The following is a 19,571-nucleotide window of genomic DNA, read 5'->3' as shown; positions in this document are numbered from 1 at the left end:
GAAGTGATTATGTTAGCTGTGTTGTTGGCTAGCTCCTGCTTTGAACAACAGTGTCCTGACAAGTGAGCACATGAGCTATGCCAGGCAAAATCGCTCCTCTTTAGCTCATTGTTATGGATGTATCTAAATAAATGTCACTAGAAAACAGCTTAAACAAATGCAAATGGGGCTACTTTGCTGTTATTCTGGCTGCACTTTTTGACTTGACTGTAAATTAGCCGTAGTTGGCGAGCTAGGAAACAAGGGATAAGAATGTTGCCAGCCAGTATGGCAATGGAACATTTAGAACAAACGACTGGATACAGAACAAAAGACTGAACGACTGGGTCGCGTCACTAGCTACCGAACCGATAGAACGAACAACCAGCCGGCTTGGGTAGCAACCCTAGATTTGTGTCGGGACTATATCTTGTATGGATGAAATAGTATGAATAAATTAATCAAAATAACATTTTTAATTCAAATACGTAAATCATTATTTGAATATGTTGTTATCCTGTTGTAAAAAAGTGATAATGCCCTCGAAGCCGGTGTTTGGAAGATATATCGTCTCGGACCGAACAACAATCGTGCCAATATATCCACCAAACACCGGCTTCGAAGGCATTATCACTTAAATATTTAATCTTATATAGTGTACAGCAGTGGTTCCCAACCAGGGGTATGCAGCCCAGTGGGTGTACTTGGCCTACCCACAGGGGGTACTTGAGAAGACATGAGTCCATAAGCCTACAGGTAAAATGCACGGGGGGTACTTCAGGGGTACTCTGGGCAGAGAGAAATTCAGCTGGTGGTACAGTAACCGAAAAAGATTGGGAACCACTGGTGTATAGTATGATTGTACAGTATAATTTACCTGCTAGTGAATGTGTCTCTGCTCTTGCTCTTTTTCAGTGATGAGTTACCTGGGACATGGGATCTGTACATATCGATATATATTTTTCAACTAAAATTCAAGTGTAGTTTTTTTATTGTTGCCAATTCCTATTTAATATGTTGAGGTTTTCATATTGGAATTTGGATTGTGCGTCTATCACAATCAATATTTTTTACTTTTTGCATATGAAAAGAAAACCATTTTTTGTTTGTTTAGAGATTAGGTAGAGGAAAGATATAGTGCACACAAAGAAGGAGACTGGTTACAAATGGAAAGGAGCAGCAAATGCACTCAGCTCCAGATGGAAAAATGTTGCTGCTTACACTATATCTAATCGGGGAACCTGAAATACAGTATTAACCTGAAATACTACAGTATTAACCTGAAATACAGTATGATTGACTGACTAACAGACTCACTAGTGTTCCCACATGGAGATACAGCATTGGAGTGTGCAACTCAGCCTGCACCTTGCAAATGATTCTACCCCATCATTCCTGTGATTGTTGTTTGCTTTGAAAGATCAACCATCATGGCATGGGCCCAATGCCATGCGCCTATCCCAACTTTAGGAAAGGTACAGATGTAGGGTCTTAATTTGAGCCAGTTTGCTTACAGCAGGAAAATAATCCTGCAGCAACAGGAAATACGAATTATAATGTGAATTATAATTAATGGACATTTTTTGTAGGGGTTGATAAACATTTTGTTATGGCAAATCAAGTTTGACATTTTTATGTGGAAATTACAAACTTTAGGAGCCTTTTTAAACCTCAAATACATTACAAGTTTGCGTGTCCTGCAGTGCAGGAAAATTCTCAGCCACAAAAGAGTGATCAAATTAAGATCCTACATCTGTATGGGGAAGCACAGATGCTGGCCCTCACCATGGAACCTTTGTTTGCAATAATTTTCCTAAACGTGCTTAATGTTTAGATCATTATTGGTCTAAAAAGTTGAAGGATGTTTATGGTGGTTTGAAAGTTATTGCTGAGTTGTTGCATCAAATGCTTTTTTCTTTCTTCTGAGTGCTCTAACCATGCTATGTGGAGTTAATTAACACAGAACACTGTACAACTTTTTGAATTAGGCCTATCATGGAAAATGTATGATAGCAATCCTAAAAATGTTTCGAAGATTTTTTACATCTGACATCAAGGTAGACAAAAACATCTACCTATCAAACCTACCTGGTTGGCTGATTGGGTTAAATGTTTGTTCTAGGACATGCCGTTTTTAAGTTGTCTGTCATATTAAATACTATTTTAAATGCACATTGTTGTATTCTTAATTATGAAGTTTAAGTTGCATTGTACTTTATAATGTTGGTGGCCTACTTTTTTCATTTTTCTTCATTTTGCAAATGCTGTCGGTTGGTGTCGGTTCTGTCCATTGAGGTATAAAACAACTGTAGACTGCTGCCAAGATGGACGCTTGTTGTTTTCAACGTAATCTACTCATGTTTGCATACGCCATTTTGTGGTCACTGCCATCTGCTTTACAGAGCCGATAACACCTGCGCACCAGCACTCAGTGCGCACTGGAGCAAGCGCAAGCAGCGACAATGTCATCGCGTCAGCCAGATGATTGGCAGACAATGGATGAATATTAAATGTTAATATTTACGGCTGTGAGGGACGAAGAAAAAAACGGCCTTGAAGACAATTACTGGAAAAATCATTGGAGGTTGCTGAGGGGAGGACGACTCATAATAATGGCTGGAACAGAGCAAATACCATTCCGCTCCAGCCATTACCACGAGCCCATCCTCCCCAGTTAAGGTACCACCAACCTCATGTGAATAGGGTCGTCTATGGGAATTGTCTTTTTGGGTTAGGCTTCAGCTAAACTGCAGTACCAAAAGTGCTCTCTGACCACAGTGTTCCAGACAAGAACCCTGGCCCCCTGGTTCTGTCCGTTGTCCGTTTTGTCTGTTTATATTATTTTCTGTGTTTTTTTGTTGTCTTATTGCATGTGTAAAAATGTGTGTGCATTGGAGTGGTTGACTCAACTAAAGAGCATAATAGAATATTAAAGTTGCCAACCAGGGAACTTTTAAGCAGTTTTCTAGCCATTTTGATGCGAGGCTAGTAGGGGAAAACAATAAATCGGCAAGGAAGGGAGGATGAACGAGCAATGACACTGGTCATCTACACCAGTGTTTCCTAAACTCGGTCATGGGGTGCACGTTTTGGTTTTTTGCCCTAGCACTACACAGCAGATTCAAATAACCAACTCATCATCAAGCTTTGACTATTTGAATCATCTGTGTAGTGCTAGGGCAAAAACCAAAACGTGCACCCAGGGGGGGCCACAGGACCAAGTTTGGGAAAACCTGATCTACACAATATAAATGCTGCTGGTGTGAACCAGCTGGACTACTGCTATCATTGCGGGCGGCAGCGAGTCTGATCATGAGACCGATCAACGATTCAGAACTTTCTGAGATCAACCAACCAGTTAGGGGTCCTGCTGCTCTATTATTGCACATGAGTGTTTAACTACAATGTTTTGTCCTATCTGTTATCTGTGTCATTTTTTCCAAAGGCTGGAATGTCTGGTGAATTTATGATTTGTGCCTTAGTAGGTCTATTGCCTAGCCTGCTTTGTGTAGCTTATAGGTGTATATGTGTACAACTGAATGCATTCAACTGAAATGTGTCTTCGACATTTAACCCAACTCCTCGATTAAGGCAACGGGGGGGCTGCCTTAATCGACATCCACGTCATGGGTGCCCGGGGAACAGTGTATGTTGTTGTTGTTTTGTTTTATCAGGACCACAATGGAAATACGATTTAACTTTTTCTTTAAATGCATTAATCCACATGCATGGTTGTATTATGTTTTGAAATTGTCAAATAAAAAAAAATAAAAAAGCTAATTGATGTTATAAGAAGCTAGCTAATCTGTTGTAAGAATCTTTAGCGATAGATCTATCTACATATCAGGAGCTTTGTCATTCCTCCTCAGACCTCACCCCTCCCCTAGTCAAACATCAAACTTGCACTAGTCAAGCATCACCCCTCCTCACTTGTACCCTTCCACTCTTTTATTCACAATGATAAGCTTTTCCGTTAGCTGAAATACATACAAAGCACCTACGTATGCAAAGCTCTCACTCAGTCACTCAGAAACGTATTTCAGTTTCTGCATGCCTGCCAGCAGAAAATCTTTGCAAAAGTGTCAGTAGGCTATCTGCCCCTGCTCCTCCCCCTCCGAAGCATAGTCTAGTAGCCTACTGACATTACAAGCGTGATACAGAAATTAGGGAGAGAGATTTGAAATTAGAGCAGAATGGATGACACTTTTCAATGCTGGGTAAGGATACTATAGGTATCACGTTTCACATTGGATTTATTAACTACTCTGAACAAAAAATAAACGCAACATACAACAATTTCAAAGATTTTACTGAGTTACAGTTCATATAAGGAAATCAGTCAAATGAAATAACATCTATGGATTTCACATGACTGGGAATACAGATATGCATCTGTTACCTTTTTAAAAAAGGTAGGTGCGTGGATCAGCGTTGGACATCTCCTTTGCACATTTAAAAATATATATTTTTTTTATTTAACCTTTATTTAACCAGGCAAGTCAGTTAAGAACAAATTCTTATTTACAATGACGGCCTACAGTTCTAGACGACTGTTGGGAATATACTAGTAGACAAGGCAGTGGTTTTGGTTGGACAGTTGGAAAGCTTGCTGATGAGAGTGGTGTGAGGGAGTTGGAGGTTGGCCCTTCTCTGGTGATAGGGGATTCTCCTCCATGGTAACTCCCAGATCCTGTTGTTGATCTAACCTTGGTAGAGAAAATAAAAGAATGGTCAGAAGTCAGTGATATAGGAAACTGGTTGACAATTACGTTGGTAACAGTTTTATGCATTTTTTCTGCTTTTCGCAGATGGATCAAAGGACCCAGATAGTGGACACACAGGAGCAGGCTTTTTTGTCCCTGAATTTGATGTGTAGATATGTAGAAGACTAACAGATGGCGATACTAGTTGCCCTCCAGTGGGTGGAAAACGTTCATCCTGTCAGAATTATAGTATGCTCAGATTCCCTGTCTGTATTGATTAGTTTATCATCTCATGAATCTAATAGGAGTGACCTACTATTGGAGGCATTATTGTTATTATGGATAATTGAGAGACTGGGTGTAGTACTGAGATTCTGCTGGGTCCCAGCCCATTCGGGTGTTGAAGGGAATTAAATTGTAGACCAAATAGCCAAGATAGCTTTAAAACAAGATATAATTTATATTAATGTTCCGCTGGGAAGAGTAATATCAGAGCCATTTTGATAGATGTGTGGCAGAAGAGATGGGACTCTGAGCCCAAGGGCCGGCATTTATATGCCCTCCAAAGAAAGGTTGGTGGACCAAGATTCAAATGGTCGATGAAACGGTGAAGCATGTGTTGTTGTATTGTTGTAAGTATGGCATGCACCTTTAACATTTGTTTGCGGACCGCCATTATATCATAGAAGAAGAAGAAGATGGCAGTAGCTTGCCAGAGAGCAGAAAATGTTTGACGACTCCTTCGGGTGCGGAATTTGACTTTGGACACTGAAATTGTTTGTTTTTTGTGTTTGATTATAACATTCGGTTTTGGCGAAACTGCTCCAGCTCCTTCAAGTTGGATGGGTTCCGCTGGTGTACAGCAATCTTTAAGTCATACCACAGATTCTCAGTTGGATTGAGGTCTGGGCTTTGACTAGGCCATTCCAATACATTTAAATGTTTCCCCTTAAACCACTCGAGTGTTGCTTTAGCAGTATGCTTAGGGTCATTGTCCTGCTGGAAGGTGAACCTCCGTCCCAGTCTCAAATCTCTGGAAGACTAAAACAGGTTTCCCTCAAGAATTCCCCTGTATTTAGTGCCATCCATCATTCCGGCAATTCTGACCAGTTTCCCAGTCCCTGCTGATGAAAAACATCCCCGCAGCATGATGCTGCCACCATCATGCTTCACTGTGGGGATGGCGTTCTCGGGGTGATGAGAGGTGTTGGGTTTGCGCCAGACATTTTCCTTGATGGCCAAAAAGCTAAATTTTAGTCTCATCTGACCAGAGTACCTTCTTCTATATGTTTGGGGAGTCTCCCACATGCCTTTTGGCAAACACCAAACGTGTTTACTTATTTTTTTCTTTAAGCAATGGCTTTTTTCTGGTCACTCTTCTGTAAAGCCCAGCCCAGCTCTGTGGAGTGCATGGCTTAAAGTGGTCCTATGGACAGATACTCCAATCTCCACTGTGGAGCTTTGCAGCTCCTTCAGTGTTATCTTTGGTCTCTTTGTTGCCTCTCTGTTTAATGCCCTCCTTGCCTGGTCTGTGAGTTTTGGTGGGAGGCCCTCTCTTGGTAGGTTTCTTGTGGGGCCATATTCTTTCAATTTTTTAATAATGGATTTCATGGTGCTCTGTGGGATGTTCAAAGTTTCAGGTATTTTTTTATAACCCAACACTGATCTGTACTTCTCCACAACTTTGTCGCTGACCTGTATGGAGAGCTCCTTGGTCTTCATGGTGCCACTTGCTTGGTGGTGCCCCTTGCTTAGTGGTGTTGCAGACTATGGGGCCTTTCAGAACAGGTGTATATAATATATATTGAGATCATGTGAAAGATCATGTGACACTTAGATTGCACACAGTTGGACTTTATTTAACTAATTATGTGACTTCTGAAGGTAATTGGTTGCCCCAGATCTTATTTAGTGGCTTCATAGCAAAGGGGGTGAATACATATGCACACACCACTTTTCTGTTTTTACATTTTTTGAAACAATATATTTTTTTCATTTCACTTCAACAATTTGGACTATTATGTGTATGTCCATTACAATGAAATCCAAATAAAATCAATTTAAATTACAGGTTGTAATGCAACAAAATAGGAAAAATGCCAAGGGGGATGAATACTTTTTCAAGGCACTGTAAGTCTGAGATGGATGAAGGTAGTAGGATCAGTAATGAATCTACCTACATGACTGAATTAAAAAATAATAGGAAAAGGTTCAGAAAAGGGAATGAGGGTGGATTTTCCACAGATGGGGACATAGATGGAAGGAGAAATCTAGAAGAGCAAACAGGCAGGGAGATGAGGTACAGGAGAGTAAAGTAATGATGGTTTTCTCTGAGCCAACCAGTAAAATGTTAGATCAGATAACATTGTCAAAGGCCATCAAGTTAGATATAGGACATGTAAAAGATGCAAGGTGTGTAGGGAAAAGAAATGTATTGATATTTGCGGTTAATATAGCTCAGAGGTACAAGATATTGAAAATGTAGGCACTAAATGGAGGTAGGGTGAAATACCATGTCCCTGCCAGTAAGGCAAAAGTGAGAGGGGTGATTGCGGGAGTACCAATGGAGGTGTCAATGGAGGAGTTTAAGAGGGAGGTGACTAGGGGGAAAGTGGTGGAGGCGAGGCGAATGAGCAGTAAGAAAAGGGAGGGTGGAGTAGAAAGCACTACGGTGTTCTTAGAGTTTGAAGGGAATCTTCCGAGGATTCATCAGCTTTTATGTTAGGGAGTTTGTGCCACCGCTGCTTTGGTGTTTAAAGTGTCAGTGCAAGGGACATGTAGCTAGCGTCTGTAAGGGCCAGAGACATTGTGCGAAGTATGGGGGACCACATGAATATGGCAAGTGTGGATTGGAGGTCAAGGCAAGGTGCTGTGACTGTGGCGGGGAACATAGTGCTGCATTCAGAGGATATATAGCACAGAAGCAGGAAGCGGACGTACAGAGATATAACATTACAAACAAGATAACGAATGCTGAAGCAGCACGGAGAGTTCAAAGTACAGAATCCTGTGAGGAAATTGGTGCAGCGTCCTCCGAGGGGGGAAGGTGAGGGAGTAGCACAAACTGGGGTCTCAACGAAATGTGGCTATCAGTGTGTGGTCACAAAATAATCATTGGCGTTGAACAGGGTTGATTTCTTGGCATTCATGTGTAGTGGGATGAATATGAGTGAGCAAGTTAATTAACCTCTCTGGGATATGTGGGACGCTAGCGTCCCTCGCCAACAGCCAGTAAAATTGCAGGGCGCCAAATTCAAACAACAGAAATCTCATAATTAAAATTCCTCAAACATACAAGTATTATACACCATTTTAAAGATAAACTTCTTGTTAATCCAGCCACAGTGTCTGATTTCAAAAAGGCTTTACAGCAAAAGCACACCATGCGATTATGTTAGGTCAGCGCCTACCCACAGAAAACCATACAGCCATTTTCCAAAGAAGGAGAGGTGTCACAAAAGACAGAAATAGCGTTAAAATTAATCACTAACCTTTGATGATCTTCACCGGATGGCACTCCCAGGACTCCATGTTAGACAATAAATGTGTGTTTTGTTCAATAAAGTTCATCTTTATGTCCAAAAACCTCATTTGAAATTGGCGCGTTATGTTCAAAAATGCATTGTCTCAAACAAACATCCGGTGAAAGTGCAGAGAGCCACATCAAACTACAGAAATACTCGTCATAAAAATTCATGAAAGATACAAGTGTTTAACATACGATTAAAGATAAATTTCTCCTTAATGCAACCACTGTGTCAGATTTCAAAAATAATTTACGGAAAAAGCACACCATGCGATTATGTTAGGTCAGCGCCTAGCCACAGAAAACCATACAGCCATTTTCCAACCAAGGAGAGGTGTCACAAAAGTTAGAAATAGCATTAAAATTAATCACTTACCTTTAATGATCTTCATCTGATGGCACTCCCAGGTCTCCATGTTAGACAATAAATGTTTGTTTTGTTCGATAAAGTTCATCTTTATGTCCAAATACCTCCTTTTTGTTTGCGTGTTTAGTCCAGTAATCCAAATGCATAAGGCGCGCTCATAAAGTCCAGACGAAAAGTTAAAAAAGTTCCATTATAGTTCATAGAAACATGTCAAATGATGTATATAATCAATCTTTAGGATGTTTTTATCATAAATCTTCAATAATATTTCAACCGGACAAATCCTTTGTCTTTAGAAAGGAAAGGAAAGGGAACGGAGCTCGTGCTCACGGCCGAGCATGATAAACAACTCATGGCTTTCAGCCAGACCACTGGTTCAAACAGCTCTTATTCGCTCCCCTTTCAAAGTAGAAGCCCGAAACAACGTTCTAAAGACTGTTGACATCTAGTGGAAGCCTTAGGAAGTGCAATCTGACCCCATAGATACAGTATATTGGATAGGCAATCACTTAAAAAAAACTACAAACCTCAGATTTCCCACTTCCTGGTTGGATCTTCCTCAGGTTTTTGCCTGCCATATGAGTTCTGTTATACTCACAGACAGTTTTGGAAACTTTAGAGTGGTTTCTATCCAAATCCAATAATTATATGCATATTCTAGCTTCTGGGTCTGAGTAGCAGGCAGTTTACTCTGGGCACCTTATTCATCCAAGATACTCAATACTGCCCCCCGTTCCCAAAGAAGTTAAGAAAAAGTCTGCACGCATAGAAGTGGTGTTTACGTGCGGCCAAAGATTTCCTGGGAATTACAGAAGCAACTAGAGTAATGATGCATGAGATGTTTGGGTTCCGGAACTCCAATTTGAGCAGCAGCAGCTGAAAAATGAGCTCCTACAAATATTGAAATTTACATGGTTTTTAGAGTGAAGTACATCGGAAAAAAGCAAAAGAAAACTGCAAGACTGAAGAGGAGAAAAAACAAGCAACAAACAAAGAAGATAGGCTTTTGAAAAATAACTATTTTTCATAAAATTGTAGTTATCTTAGCTAGCTGAATTGTTTACCAGTTGCTAAGCAGTTGCTAGGGACTCTTTTGGAAGAAGCTAGCTAGCTAACGAAGAACAACAAAGAATATCTAGTTAACAGAAGAAAAGAAAGAGAAAATCAGGACAGAAGAAAAAGGATATCAAAGTGAAACAGTTCTCTAAAGACACAAGAGACAATAATACAAGAAACAACACTTCTGTAGCTTGTCAACTATGTGTCTGTCTATCCCTGTTCTCTCCCCTCTGCACAGGCCATACAAACGCTTCACACCGCGTGGCCGCTGCCACTCTAACCTGGTGGTCCCAGCGCGCACGACCCACGTGGAGTTCCAGGTCTCCGGCAGCCTCTGGAACTGCCGGTCTGCAGCCAACAAGGCTGAGTTCATCTCAGCCTATGCTACCCTCCAGTCCCTCGACTTCCTGGCGCTGACGGAAACATGGATTACCACAGATAACACTGCTATTCCTACTGCTCTCTCTTCGTCTGCCCACGTGTTCTCGCATACCCCTAGAGCATCGAGCCAGCGGGGTGGTGGCACTGGAATCCTCATCTCTCCCAAGTGGACATTCTCTCTTTCTCCCCTGACCCATCTGTCTATCTCCTCATTTGAATTCCATGCTGTCACAGTTACCAGCCCTTTCAAGCTTAACATCCTTATCATTTATCGCCCTCCAGGTTCCCTTGGAGAGTTCATCAATGAGCTTGACGCCTTGATAAGTTCCTTTCCTGAAGATGGCTCACCTCTCACAGTTCTGGGTGACTTTAACCTCCCCACGTCTACCTTTGACTCATTCCTCTCTGCCTCCTTCTTTCCACTCCTCTCCTCTTTTGACCTCACCCTCTCACCTTCCCCCCCTACTCACAAGGCAGGCAATACGCTTGACCTCATCTTTACTAGATGCTGTTCTTCCACTAATCTCATTGCAACTCCCCTCCAAATCTCCGACCACTACCTTGTATCCTTTTCCCTCTTGCTCTCATCCAACACTTCTCACTCTGCCCCTACTCGGATGGTATTGCGCCGTCCCAACCTTCGCTCTCTCTCTCCCGCTACTCTCTCCTCTTCCATCCTATCATCTCTTCCCTCTGCTCAAACCTTCTCCAACCTATCTCCTGATTCTGCCTCCTCAACCCTCCTCTCCTCCCTTTCTGCATCCTTTGATTTTCTCTGTCCCCTATCCTCCAGGCCAGCTCGGTCCTCCCCTCCTGCTCCGTGGCTCGACGACTCACTACGAGCTCACAGAACAGGGCTCCGGGCAGCCGAGCGGAAATGGAGGAAAACTCGCCTCCCTGCGGACCTGGCATCCTTTCACTCCCTCCTCTCTACATTCTCCTATTCTGTCTCTGCTGCTAAAGCCACTTTCTACCACTCTAAATTGCAAGCATCTGCCTCTAACCCTAGGAAGCTCTTTGCTACCTTCTCCTCCCTCCTGAATCCTCCTCCCCCTCCCCCCCCCTCCTCCCTCTCTGCGGATGACTTCGTCAACCATTTTGAAAAGAAGGTTGACGATATCCGATCCTCGTTTGCTAAGTCAAACGACACCGCTGGTCCTGCTCACACTGCCCTACCCTGTGCTTTGACCTCTTTCTCCCCTCTCTCTCCAGATGAAATCTCGCGTCTTGTGACGGCCGGCCACCCAACAACCTGCCCACTTGACCCTATCCCCTCCTCTCTTCTCCAGACCATTTCCGGAGACCTTCTCCCCTACCTCACCTCGCTCATCAACTCATCCTTGACCGCTGGCTACGTCCCTTCCGTCTTCAAGAGAGCGAGAGTTGCACCCCTTCTGAAAAAACCTACACTCGATCCCTCCGATGTCAACAACTACAGACCAGTATCCCTTCTTTCTTTTCTCTCCAAAACTCTTGAACGTGCCGTCCTTGGCCAGCTCTCCTGCTATCTCTCTCAGAATGACCTTCTTGATCCTAATCAGTCAGGTTTCAAGACTGGGCATTCAACTGAGACTGCTCTTCTCTGTGTCACGGAGGCTCTCCGCACTGCTAAAGCTAACTCTCTCTCCTCTGCTCTCATCCTTCTAGACCTATCTGCTGCCTTTGATACTGTGAACCATCAGATCCTCCTCTCCACCCTCTCCGAGTTGGGCATCTCCGGCGCGGCCCACGCTTGGATTGCGTCCTACCTGACAGGTCGCTCCTACCAGGTGGCGTGGCGAGAATCTGTCTCCGCACCATGCGCTCTCACCACTGGTGTCCCCCAGGGCTCTGTTCTAGGCCCTCTCCTATTCTCGCTATACACCAAGTCACTTGGCTCTGTCATATCCTCACATGGTCTCTCCTATCATTGCTATGCAGACGACACACAATTAATCTTCTCCTTTCCCCCTTCTGATAACCAGGCGGCGAATCGCATCTCTGCATGTCTGTCAGACATATCAGTGTGGATGACGGATCACCACCTCAAGCTGAACCTCGGCAAGACGGAGCTGCTCTTCCTCCCGGGGAAGGACTGCCCGTTCCATGATCTCGCCATCACGGTTGACAACTCCCTTGTGTCCTCCTCCCAGAGTGCTAAGAACCTTGGCGTGATCCTGGACAACACCCTGTCGTTCTCCACTAACATCAAGGCGGTGACCCGATCCTGTAGGTTCATGCTCTACAACATTCGCAGAGTACGACCCTGCCTCACACAGGAAGCGGCGCAGGTCCTAATCCAGGCACTTGTCATCTCCCGTCTGGATTACTGCAACTCGCTGTTGGCTGGGCTCCCTGCCAGTGCCATTAAACCCCTACAACTCATCCAGAACGCCGCAGCCCGTCTGGTGTTCAACCTTCCCAAGTTCTCTCACGTCACCCCGCTCCTCCGCTCTCTCCACTGGCTTCCAGTTGATGCTCGCATCCGCTACAAGACCATGGTGATTGCCTACGGAGCTGTGAAGGGAACGGCACCTCCATACCTTCAGGCTCTGATCAGGCCCTACACCCAAACAAGGGCACTGCGTTCATCCACCTCTGGCCTGCTGGCCCCCCTACCTCTGAGGAAGCACAGTTCCCGCTCAGCCCAGTCAAAACTGTTCGCTGCTCTGGCACCCCAATGGTGGAACAAGCTCCCTCACGACGCCAGGACAGCGGAGTCAATCACCACCTTCCGGAGACACCTGAAACCCCACCTCTTTAAGGAATACCTAGGATAGGATAAAGTAATCCTTCTAACCCCCCCCCCCCCCCCTTAAAAGATTTAGATGCACTATTGTAAAGTGGTTGTTCCACTGGATATCATAAGGTGAATGCACCAATTTGTAAGTCGCTCTGGATAAGAGCGTCTGCTAAATGACTTAAATGTAAATGTAAATGTAAATGTTGAATCAGCCAAGAGGTGATGGTTTGGAAAAACCTATTTAGTATGTTTTTTGTGGTGCTCCAATGGAAATGCTAGAACCTTAATAGCTAATGGCAGGAGTTTAAGAAGTTTGTATATGATATGGATGTAGTACCAGATGTAGTGTGTACAAACCTCAACTGGAGTTTGTGATACCGGGATTCAGTTCGGTACGGTGTGATAGAGTGGAGGGGTCGGTGGGGGTTGTGCTACATTCATTAAAGAGGGTATGGCGTACAGAGTATTGGAGATACAGGAATTGGAATGTGTGGGGATAAAAAATATGTAGGAACAGAGGTAACATTGTAATAGTACATTTTTTATAACCCCTGCAAACCTCTCATGTTAGCACATTTAGAAGGGATTGATAGAACGTGTAGGGGTCAGAAGGTAATATGGTTTGGTGATTTTAATGCCCATAAAGAAATCTGGGGAAGTACGCATGAAGATAACAATGGAAGTATAGTTGAAGAATTTATGGATAACAGGGGATTAGTATGTGTTAATGATGGGAGGGGGACGAGAATTCATGTGGTGAGAGGTACAGAGTCATGCTTACACTTGACATTAGTAAAAATGCTGTAATTCCAGTGTTGGTAGAAACAAATGTCACAGCTGTATTAAGTAAAGAAAGGCAGATGTCCTTGGTGGTGCATTTGCAGCGGTTTATGTGAGTACCTGTGTGATGAAAGTAAGAAAAGATTTAGGAAAAAGTAAAGCAGCATGGAGATGTTTTCAATAATAAAGGGGAGTCGGGAGAAGCTATGGATGCAGAGTTTCTATGTATGAGATGACAAAAGTGTTGGAGGGATGCGGGGGACTGGTCCTGGAGAAGATAGGGTGTGTTATGTGATGTTATGTCAAGGGGGTACTCAAGGAAGCAGGAGGGGTGAAGTCAGGCGCAGGAGACAAATGTCCGTGAACACACGTTTAATGGGCGTAATCCTCAAACAGCCAAAAACAGGCAAGGCAGGGCAGCAATACAAAAACAACAGTATGAGCCCGAAACCAAAGTAGGGGCGCAGCCCAAACTCATCAGCCTTACAAATACACAGGCAGAGGAAAAACACCTAACCCCAGCCTAACCAACCTGACAAAAACAATCACGCACAAAAAACAAACCTAAACAGAAAGACTAAATAACCCCCCCCCCCACTAATGAACTAACACAACACAGGTGCAAACCTAAACTAGACCTAACAAAAGGAAAATGAACAGAGGACCGGTGGCAGCTAGTAGGCCAGCAATGACGACCGCTGAGCGCCGCCCGAACGGGGAGAGGCGCCACCTTCAGTCGACGTTGTGACATGTTAGGGTTGTATAATAAGGTGTCGAGGACTTGGGTGATACCTACTGGGTGGAAACGTGAGGTGGTGTTGCCATTTGTAAAACCAGAAAAAGATCCCGCTAGGGCGGGCAGTTATAGGCCTATCACATTGACATCCAATATGTGTAAGTTGATGGAAAAGATAATAGTGGGTAGGATGATGTATTTCTTGGAAGTTAGGGGATTGTTGAGCATATCACAGAATGGGTTCAGGAGAGGGAGTTCTGCCATAGATGCCCTGGTGACAGTTAGTACAGAGATAGCCAAGGCCCTGACAAAAAACAATTGAGGAGTGTTGTGTATTTTGACATTGAGAAAGCTTACGATACCATGTGGAGGGAAGGGTTGTTGATCAAGTTGAGTGCATTGGGCATCTGTATAACTGGATCGTGGACTTCCTGTTCGATCGGGTCATATGGGTGAGGGTGGTGTCAGAATTGTCAATGTGGTCTGCAGTGGGCAATGGTACTCCTCAGGGAAGTGTGGTTAGTCCGGTGTTGTTCACCCTGATGATAGATGATATTTATTTAAAAAGGTGGGATTGGGAGTAGGTGTGGCCTTGTATGCTGATGATGGGGCTATATGGAAGAGAGGTGCAAATTTGAAATATGTGATGAGGAAGATGCAAGAAGCTGTTGGAGTTATGGAAAATTGGTCTCTAACATGGGGGTTTAGGATGTTTGTGGCCTGCTTTATGGTGTTTTCTAGGAGGAAGGTTAAAGATGTTAGGATGTAAATATACAGTCAGGATATAGGAAGGGAGTCTGAGTTTAAGTATTTAGGTATGTGGTTTGATGAGAGGCTTACGTGGAAGAGGCATGTTGAGTATTTTGAAATTAAGTGTAGGAAGGTGCTGAACCTCATGAGGGCAGTGGCAGGATATGACTGGGGGTCGGATAGACAAACACTGTTGTGTATTTATCAGGCATTGATCAGGTCATTTTTGGATTGTGGGTGCTTTGTATATGGTTCAGCAGCCAGAACGGAACTACAGCGTCTGGAAAAGGATACGGTCAAGGGCCCTGAGATTGTGTGTGAGTGCCTTCAGGATGACACCTGTTGAGGCATTGCAGGTGAATAGAGGGGAACTGCCACTGAGGATAAGGTGGGACAAACTTGCAATAGCGTACTGGGTGACATTGAAAGGGAGTTCAGAAGGATATCCTGCGGTCACGGCAAATGGGAATGTTGGGAGCGAAGAGTGGGTAAGCAGAGGGCAATTGGGCAAAAAGTGGTAGAATATGGACTGGGGGAGAACGAGATAGGGCCGGCAAATGCATTGGGGAAGGTTCCTCCATGGCTGTTTCCGAAACCAAGTGTAGATGTGGATATGATTGAGGGTAGAAGAGAATGAGGTGAGGTGAGGACATGAGACGGTGTGTGGAGAGATCTATAGATAATTGGTTATTTTTGTTTTTAAGGAGATACAGTATACAGATGGATCAAAGGATCCAATCAGTGTTAGGGTCGGGGCAGGGGTGTATATCCCAGATTTCAATGTTAGAGTATGGAAGCAATTAACTGATTATATGTCAGTTTATACGGCCGAGTTGATGGCCATGATTATAGGTTTGAGATGGGTAGAGGAGGTGAAACCACTCAGAGTGATGATCTGTTCTGATTCGGCTGCAGTGTTGAGTAGTGAGAAGACAGGTAGGTCGGATAGGGGAGACTTGTTTGTGGAGATGACTGAGCTGTTAATGGGATTGGAGAGGATGGGAGTTGGGTTCCCGCCCATGTGGGTGTGGAAAGTAATGAGAAGGCTGATGTAGTGGCTAACAGTGCAGTGAGGACAGATGGGGTAGATATTCAGGTCCCGATGGACAGTAGGGAAGTCAAGTCCTTGATCCGGGCCAAAGGGCTCGATCTTTGGCAAAGGGAGTTGAATGCTAGTAGTAAGGAGAGGTCATTTGATCGCGTGCACCGGTCAGTAAAGGAAGAGGTGGGTAGTATGGGATGTAGGAGAGAGGAAGTTGTGTGGAGTAGACTACAGTTTGGGCAAACAAGTTTGAATGCCACGTTGTGGATGATAGGGAGACATGAAACAGGTTTGTGTGATGAGTGTTCAGTTGAGGAAACGGTAGAGCATGTGTTGATATTTTGTGAATACTGAGGTAGATAGCGAGAGATTGTGTGAAAGGGTTAGAGAGGCTGGCCGGGGTTGGAGTTTGGGTGGTGTAGTGGGGGGAGGAAAGGGAAGGAAAGTGGTGTCTAGGGCTCTATTTCACTTTCTTAGAGGAACAGGACAAATGAAGAGAATTTAATGTACGTAGGCCGTGACTGGCCTCACACTCCAGTACAGTAGGTGGCGGTTTATGCACCTTAAAAGCTGGATGCGATCCGCCAATCTCAAAGAAGAAGAAGAAGAAGCTGAAGAAGAAGGTTTGGTTGTTTAGTAACAAAACTAACGTGTGCACAACTATTGGCAAAACAGACAGGGTTGGCTTAGATTGTTGATAACATGTTAACTATATTTAATCTACAATGTTAAAAACATGAATAAAATTGCACAATGAGCACTTTTCTCTCAAATACATCTCTCAAATACATTGGAATTGTAAGTAAGCATTTCACGGTAAGGTCTACACCTGTTGTATTCAATTTGATAGTTGTTGGTTAGCAATCTAGCAAATTTTTGGCCATATTATCATACACGTGACATCAATCAAAACACCTCAAAATAAGACATGGTATCAAGAACAAGATCTAACGAGCTGAAATGAGACACTTATGATTCACCACATGGCAGTTTCTTGTCATTGTTGCTAGCTATCTGGTCCCCAGAACCATAACAGCACACGGCCTTCTTCCCCTTTGAAGCGTGCACATCGTTTCAATGATGTTGTCAGCTAACCCATACACCCGTACAAATCTGACAAAAGCCGTATCCCATCTAGCACAGATTATCCATTATATTGACCAGATTGTCTATGTCCTGAAGATGGAAGCCAGTTGGGAGGAGGCGATATCAGGTGGGACCATTCTAGCCAATGACTGTTCAACGTTGCTCTGACTAATCGGAATCTATGCTTCAAGATTGTTTTGATCACGCGGACTGGGAAATATTCCCCTGTGACGATTAGAACTTATCCAAATCAAAAACCGTGGATAGATAGCAGAATTCACTCAAATCTGAACGTGCAAACCACCGCATTTAACCAAGGCAAGGTGACTGGGAACATGGACGTGTACAAACAGACCAGTTATGACCACCGTAAGACAATCAAAGAGTCAAAATGACAGTACAGGGACAAAGTCGAGTCGCAATTAAACGGCTCCGACACGAGACGTATGTGGCAGGGACTCCAGACAATCAAGGATTCTAAAGGGAAAGCCAGCCATGTCGCAGACATCGACGCCTCGCTCCCGGACAAGCTAAACACCTTCTTCACCCATTTTGAGGCCCCCGCCACTCACAAGGACTGTGTGCTCTCATTATCTGTAGCCAACGTGAGTAAGACATTAAAAGCGTGTTAACCCTCACAAGGCTTCCGGCCCAGAAGGCATCCCAAGCCGTGCCCTCAGAGCATGTGAAGACCAGCTAGCAGGAGTGTTTACAGACATATTCAATCTCTCCCTATCCCAGTCTTTTGGCCCCACTTGCTTCAAGATGTCCACCATTGTTCATGTAACAAAGAAAGCGGAGGTAACTGAACTAAATGACTATCACCCCGTACCACTCACTTCTGTCATCATGAAGTACTAGCTAAGGAAGACACTAGTTAAGGATCATATCACCTCCACCTTACCCGACACCCTAGACCCACTACAACGCTTTTTATTGACTATAGCTCAGCCTTCAACACCTTAGTGCCCTTCAAGCTCATCACTAAGCTCAGGGCCCTGTGCAACTAGATCCTAGACTTCCCGATGGGCCGACCCCAGGTGGTGCAGGTAGGCAACTACATCTCTGCCTCGTTGATCCTCAACATGGGGGGCCCACAGGGGTGCATGCTCAATCCCCTCCTGTACTCCCTGTTCACCCACTGCGTGGCCATGCACATTTCCAACTCAATCATTAAGTTTTCTTAGACCTGATTACCAGCAATGACAAGACAGCCTACGGGGCAGAGGTGAGGGCCCTGGTGGAGTGGTGCCAGGAAAATAACCTCTCCCTCAACGTCAACAAAACAAAGGAGCTGATCATGGATACAGGAGAGAGCACGCCCCCATCCACATCGACGGAGCCGCAGCGGAGAGGGTCAAAAGCTTCATGTTCCTCAGCGTGCACATCACTGAGGACCTGAAACGGTCCCTCCACACTGACAGCATGGTGAAGAACGTGCAACAGCGCCTCTTCAATCTCAGGGGGCTGAAGAAATTCAGATTTGCACCTAAGACCCTCACAAATTTCTACAGATGCACCATGAAATGCATTCTGTCGAGCTGTATCACCGACTGGTATGGCAAATGCAATGCCCGCAACCGCAGGGCTCTCCAGAGGGTGTTGTGTTCAGACCAACACATCACCGGGGGCACATTGCCAGCCCTCCAGGACATGTAAAGCACCAGGTGTCACAGGAAGGCCAAGAAGATCATCAAGGACCTCAGCCACCCGAGCCACTGCCTGTTCACCCTGTTATCATCTAGAAGGCGAGGTCAGTACAGGTGCATCAAAGCTGGGACCGAGAGACTGAAAAACAGCTTCCATCTCAAGGCCATCAGACTGTTAAACAGCCATCACTAACATTGAGGTGCTGCTGCACAACATACTGACTCAAATCTCTGGCCACTTTAATAATTAAAAATTGGATGTATCACTAGTCACTTTAAACAATGCCACTTTATATAATGTTTACATACCCTACATTACTAATCTCATATGTATATACTGTACTCTATACCATCTAAATCAAATCAAACAAAAATTATAAAGCCCTTCTTACATCATCTGATATCTCAAAGTGCTGTACAGACCCCCAGCCTAAAACCCCAAACAGCAAGCAGTGCAGGTGTAGAAGCACGGTGGCTAGGAAAAACTCCCTAGAAAGGCCAGAACCTTGGAAGAAACCAAGAGAGGAACCAGGCTATGAGGGGTTGCCAGTCCTCTTCTGGCTGTGGAGATTATAACAGAACATGGCCAAGATGTTCAAATGTTCATAGATGACCAGCAGGGTCAAATAAAAATAATCACAGTGGTTGTCGAGGGTGCAACAGGTCAGCACCTCAGGAGTAAATGTCAGCTGCCTTTTCATAGCCGATCATTCAGAATATCTCTACCGCTCCTGCTGTCTCTAGAGAGTTGAAAACAGCAGGTCTGGGACAGGTAGCACGTCCGGTGAACA

General features: G+C 44.3%; 1 protein-coding gene across 4 annotated transcripts in view; it reads left to right on the top strand.

The window, feature by feature from the left end:
• Positions 1-3,759, top strand: part of LOC106602916 (uncharacterized) — a 46,646-nt gene extending 42,887 nt beyond the window's left edge. For all 4 annotated transcript variants that reach the window (XM_014195914.3, XM_014195911.3, XM_014195917.3 and 1 more), the window contains one exon: positions 895-3,759. In XM_014195914.3, coding sequence (XP_014051389.3) covers positions 895-897 — 3 coding nt within the window. In that variant the 3' untranslated portion in view covers positions 898-3,759. The remainder of the gene's footprint in view (positions 1-894) is intronic.
• Positions 3,760-19,571: the final 15,812 nt, after the last annotated feature.

The sequence above is a fragment of the Salmo salar genome, chromosome 04 (genome assembly GCF_965601325.2).
Source record: "Salmo salar chromosome 04, fSalSal1, whole genome shotgun sequence".
NCBI lineage: Eukaryota > Metazoa > Chordata > Actinopteri > Salmoniformes > Salmonidae > Salmo > Salmo salar.
This window is presented reverse-complemented; position numbering and strand designations above follow the sequence as displayed.